The 6,373-nt window shown below is 39.3% G+C and overlaps 1 protein-coding gene across 1 annotated transcript in view; it reads left to right on the forward strand.

Moving 5' to 3' along the window:
- LOC106878460 (bestrophin-4) overlaps positions 1-6,373 on the forward strand; it is a 14,048-nt gene that overhangs the window by 6,693 nt on the left and 982 nt on the right. The window contains exons 4-9 of the mRNA XM_014927675.2: positions 606-760; positions 1,845-1,922; positions 2,958-3,110; positions 3,848-3,928; positions 4,767-4,918; positions 5,608-5,733. Coding sequence (XP_014783161.1) covers positions 606-760; positions 1,845-1,922; positions 2,958-3,110; positions 3,848-3,928; positions 4,767-4,918; positions 5,608-5,733 — 745 coding nt within the window. The remainder of the gene's footprint in view (positions 1-605; positions 761-1,844; positions 1,923-2,957; positions 3,111-3,847; positions 3,929-4,766; positions 4,919-5,607; positions 5,734-6,373) is intronic.

Here is a 6,373-nt window from a genome sequence, read left to right on the forward strand (position 1 = left end):
TCTCTCTCTCTCTCTCTCTCTCTCTCTCTCTCTCTTGTATTCTCAGTTATATGGTGCAAATAAACAATTTATCAAAGACAATTACCTAAAAGATAATTAAATGTTATGCCAGCCAGTAGCTAATATCTAATGCGTTTCTGAAATTGTTTCAAGTACACACACACACACACACAAGCACATGCGCGCGCGCATATGTATGTATGTAGACATGGGTGTGTGTGTACACGTCAATTTGGGAAAATTCTTGATTCTTGAGATTATCTTCCTTTCTTAAGCGGCGCTGTTCTTAATTAGCATTTGGTAATTATGACATCCCGTAGAGACGGAGAAAATTTTAATAAATTAAGAATTTATTTTGTATAGTATTTGATGAACTTGTATTTGCCTGTATGTATGTGTGTGTGTGTGTGTATGTGTGTGTGTATGTATGTATGTATGTATGTATGTATGTATGTATGTATGTATTACATATGGTATTATTATAAAATGGCTCCATTATATCGACATTCAGCATAGCTAAAGTTCGGCCATTGTTGATGATAGGCTTGAATATTCGAAAGTAACTCAGTGCTCCATGTGCACATGTTTAATCTCGATATGAACAGGTTTCATGACCAAAGAAGAGGTTGAAATATGGGAAAGTGTTCAATGCAAGTACCACAAATTCTGGGTCCCGCTCACCTGGGCTAACAACGTATTAGTCACTGCTCGGCGAGAAGAACGAATTGAATCCGATTGGGGACTTCGTATGATTATACAGGTAAAGGGTCATCTTCACTTTCTTCTTTCCTTTTTTGCTATTGTTGTTGTTCTTTTTTCTCGTCTTCTTTTTCTTCCGCCCGTCTTGCCTCCTTTTTTTTATCGTTCCCCCCCCCCTTTCTCTCTTTCTATTTTTCCAATCTAAGCACAACGATCGTTATGTGAACAGGGATAAATCTGCAGATGAAAATCTGGGTTATCTCCCGTGTTCATTTCTCTGTCCGGAAACTATCCTTTTATGCTTTCGTGCTTTCTTCCGCAATACAAGAAGACTCTCGAACGAAACCCAAGACGGCCGGCAGAATGTCTTAACAGTGCTTGAAGCGTATCTAATTAACACATAATACATCAAACAAATTGTAAAGTGTTTTCTAACAGTTGATTGTATTACATATCCGAACTCTACCAGCGCATGGTAGCCAAGTGATGCAGACGCCTCTGCATTTTAAATTGATGTAATGATTACATTGTTCAGTTAAATGGAGTTGCATGAAACGATCGTACTGCTTTACCTCTGGATATCCTTGTTGCTTATTTTGATTTTAATTACCTTACTTTGAAATTGTATGGATAATACCGTACTAAATTCTGGTGCCTCAACTTAAGTACCATATTCACCTGAATCTCTCTATATATATAAATGGTTGCTTTTATGTTAAGTTATGATAATATGAATTTTACATTAAACTAAAGAATTACTCAATACTTTTTGTTTTGTCAAGTACATACTCTTTAATCTACAAAAGAATAAAATGAAGAATGACGGCAGTGACTTCGAAGTTTCGGCCTGTAAGAAGTCCGATGAGGATAAGAAGTCTAAAATTTCCAAGTTACTGTCACCAATCTTCTTGTAAAAGTATTGTGTGTGTATGTCTGTGAATATGTTTGTGTGTGAATATGCTTGTGTGTGTGTGTGTGTGTGTGTGTGTGTGTGTGTGTGTGTGTGTGTGTGTGTGTGTGTGTGTGTGTGTGTGTGTGTGTGTGTATGTGTGTGTACGCGTGCGTGTGTGTATGTATTGTTTATTTTAATCGTCGAGTAATTATACTTTCTTGATGTTTCTCCTTTGCCTGTTTCTTCCTCGCAGCAATTGTCCGACTTCCGTGACAAATGTTCCCTGTTATTCGTCTACGATTGGATAACCATTCCACTGGTCTATACACAGGTACACTAATATCTATTGAGATCTATGACATATGTTAATGACTGTCTCTCGGGGTTTCTATACAGGTGTGTCTATGCTTGTTTCTCGAGGTGTATAAAAGTGTGCGTCTATATGTGTTATATAAGTCTATTTCGTGTGTGCATAGAGCCGTATATTGATTTAACACACACACACACACACACACACACACACACACACACACACACACACACACACACACACACACACACACACACACACACATATACATATGCATATATATATTATACATGCTTATTTATATATATAGACGCATTGCATTATAAGACACGTGACACGCTAACGATTCCAGCTATTTCAGTTCTCCTGAAGCAGGATTAGAAAACTGAATTTGGAATCAAGGAAAGATAAGGGAGAAACGCTTAAAATTCCCATATTTTTTTCTTTCATGTAAAATGTTATATCTTGTTCTTACGTGAAGGGGTTCAATGATTAGATTCAGCCACATTCGCTTTTCGTTCTTTTCTTTGCCGTTTTCTTTGTTTCGTTCTTTCTTTTCACCCATCCTCTTTCCTTCTATATGTATATTTTGATATAAGCGTAACACACGAAAAAGACAAATGAGAACAAGCATAATAATATTAATAATAATAATAATAATAATAATAATAATAATAATAACAACTCTACAGAATTTATATATGGATTAATCCTATCATTAAGATCACTTAAGCTTCAATATGTGCTTTTTCTCTCCTGACACCAGAGGGACCAAACACAGGGATTAAACAAAGGGATCAAACATAGGGACATATACCTGGGAAAAAGAGAAATGAAAATATTTTAGATAATTAACGTTACTGATAAATGTGTGTATGTGTGAGGGGTGTGTGTTTATTTCGGTTTTGCCACTTACAAGACTTGTCGTCTTTCCTTCCATTTTGCAAATCGTCCACTGAATCGTTTGTGCAACTCTATAACACACGTTTTGCTTCTTTTCTTTTTCCTTCTTAAATCTAATAATTTGTTATATATATATATTTTGTTTCATTGTAGGTGGTCACATTGGCCGTGTATACATTTTTCGCCTCTTGTCTTGTCGCCCGTCAATACTTGGACCCGGAGAAGGGTTACGAAGGCTACGGGTACGACCTCTATGTTCCAGTGTTCACTTTATTACAATTCTTCTTCTACATGGGATGGCTAAAGGTAGGTCTGTTCTCCTTTCACTTTGCTGTGGCGTTAGGTTCGAACCTTGACCGAGTCAGTAGAATTGTGGCCTTAAGGTATACAGTTTCATCCAATTCGCTGCAGACGTAGCCGAGCAACGAAGCAGCTTATCTTGTTTGTGTGTGCCTTTATTATTATTATGATTCTTTCTTTTGCAATCGTTTGTGTGTGGGTTCGATCCTCGATCTCACGTAGAAGAATAATTACCTCTGTCCATTTTAATTTTAGCCTCTATATTGATGCTATATATATACTCTAGTTATGGGTTAACAAGGCAGCCAATGGCTTCTTGTGAAGAGATTTTCAGAATTGAAGCGAGTCACCTGGAAGTGTTGCTACTCGTCTCTGGCACGCTTGACTGGTGGTGAGGATCTCTTCACCTGAAACCATTGGTTGCCTTGTTAACCCAGAAGTAAAAAAAATATTTATCCCCCAATGCACTCACTCACACTGTTTGATATTAGCGTGCGTGTGTGTGTGTATGTGTGTGTGTATGTATGTAACCACTGAGCCATGCGCCTTCAAAATAATATATATATATATATATATATATATATATATATATATATATACACACACACACACACACACACACACATACATATATATCCCTACATTTACATACGTACGCGCGTGTGTGTGCGGGTGTGTGCATTGGAATAAGAAATCTGCTCTTAATTCTCGGATTTGCCTTCACGTTTCGCTTTTCTGTTCAGGTAGCCGAGCAACTGATTAATCCGTTTGGCGAAGACGACGATGATTACGACATCAACTGGTTACTTGACAGACACACAGCCGTAAGCACACCTCCACAAACACAACCCCTTTTTTTTTTACTACTATTTCTTTTTTATCTACACTCAATCAGTGTGTGTGTGTGTGTGTGTGTGTGTTTTAAAGTTATTGATCCTAAAAGGAACAGTTACTGCTGCTGCTGCTTATGTTGTTGATGTAATTGTTGTTGATAAACCTCTGAACATCGGATTGCTTGATCAGGGCTGACCTAGCACTAAACAACAACAGCAACAACAACCACGACCTTACAGTCTGACAGAACTGTTCGCCCATGGACTCAATCTGTCTTTTAGTAAGCCAAAGAAGAGGCCCCCACGTGGTCTGCTGGAAATAGCTGTCAAATCTCCCTCAAATTTCATATTGCCACATTAGAAAGGACGAACAGACTGGATCATGTGGTACTAACTAGATTTACCAGATACAAAGGCAGAATATGTTGAGCGTCGAAGAAATACATTGCGTCAATTGTTGTGGTTCTTTGCGCTCTGAGTTCGAATCACGGTGAGATCAACTTTATCTTTCATGCCTCCGGGTCGATAAATAAATTATCAGTTAAGTACTGGGTTGATCCATCGTTTTCAATCTGTCTACCTGTCTGTCTGACTTTCTGTCTGTCTCCCTCTCTTTCACACACACTCTTTCTCTTTGTCTCTCCGTCTCTTTCTGTCTCTGTCACTCTCTGTCTCTGTCTCTGTCTGTATATCTCTCTCTCTTTTTCTCTCTCTCACGTACACACACTCTTTCTCTCTCTCTCTCTCTCTCTCTCTCTCTCTCTCTCCCTCTCTCTCTCTCTCTCTCTCAGAATTGTCTTCCCTGCATTGTGAATGCTTCATTTTCCAGGTTTCTATGACACTTATTGACCAATGTTATGGCAAACACCCACCACTTATTAGAGACATGTACTGGAATGAAAACATCGAAGAGCTTCCTTATACAGAGGCATCGTACGCTTCGAAGAGACCGAACTTCTTGGGTTCTACATATAACATAGCGTAAGTTTGAAGATCTTGTGTCTTTACTTTGAACGATGTTTGCAGTTATGTGTCTTGGGAATGAAATGGAATTTGATGACGGTGGTTTACCGAGTTTCAACATTCATCTACACACCCACCTCACCGTCAAAAACAGCAGATCTGTTGAAGGGAGGAGAAGATATCAGACGGTCATTTCAGGATTCTTTGGTTCGTATCGTGACTTCGATGCTACTTTGTATCCATTACGAAGACACTCCAACCAATGAAACAGTGTCTATGTGGTCACTCGACCTGCTAGAAGAAGCAACCAAATCTTCCTTAAATCACATCCTACCGTATTTACTCTTGCTTTTAAGAAAAGACATTGTTAATTATAAGATAAATTATGATAAATTATATTTGGGAAAACGACGGAAGTATCACAGCTAGAATATCTTTGATCGTATGCGCAAAATGGTTGCCGGTGGGCTTCTGCGACACCGTTTAAGGGTCTGTCCCCTACTGTATCTTAACCACTGGACCAGCTTCCGTTGTTTGGCCCTCAACTGTGACGAGAGTGAAATTTTCCCCAGGATATGAAACGCTCATCAACCTCATAACACACATTACTCTGTCCATTTTACTGAAACTGAATTTGTTGATCAAGTTTTATTTGTTTAATGTTGATTGTTTTAATATTTTGTGTTTTTTTATTTATTTAATTGCAGTCGACCAAGTATTGAAGAACAAAGAATTGTCCATGATCTTGCTGAGGTCCCCACCCGTCGTAGCTCTATATCCAGTACTGTAGCTGGGTCTTTACTCAGCCTCTTTTCCAGACGACATTCAATGACGTAAGTGGACGAGGGTTGATAAATTAAGTACCAGTTGAATACTGGGGTCGATGTAATCGACTCGTCACCTCCCACCAAATTTCAGGCCTTGCGCCTTTAGTAGAAAGGATTATTATCAGCATCACGCAGTGGCTATGGACATGGCAACGAATTGGTTCAGCTTCCCCGTTCAGCCAAGGCTAATCACGTTTCCACATCTTTCTTGTACATTGCGTGGTCAAAAGAGAAGAGAATGGCTCCTATAATAGAAGTCAGGTCATGTCTGTTACACAGGGGGTAGAGTCACATTTTATTTCTTTATTGCCTACTGGGGTCTAAACACAGAGGGGACAAACAAGGACTGACAAAGAGATTGAGTCGATTACATCAACCCCAGTGATCAACTGGTACTTATTTAATCGACCCCCGAAAGGATGAAAGGCAAAGTCGACCTCGGAAGAATTTGAACTCAGAACGTAACGGCAGACGAAATACCGTAAGCATTTCGCCCGGCGTGCTAACGGTTCTGCCCGCTCGTCGGCAGGGTCACATTTTATCACATGTCGATGGGTGTGGCACTGTGGAAGGGGTTGGTGTGCCGCGTTGGTACATGCCACAGTTGATGGAGCGGCATTGCTCATTTGTTGAGTTTCATTGTCTT

This window comes from Octopus bimaculoides, chromosome 20 (assembly GCF_001194135.2).
Source record: "Octopus bimaculoides isolate UCB-OBI-ISO-001 chromosome 20, ASM119413v2, whole genome shotgun sequence".
NCBI lineage: Eukaryota > Metazoa > Mollusca > Cephalopoda > Octopoda > Octopodidae > Octopus > Octopus bimaculoides.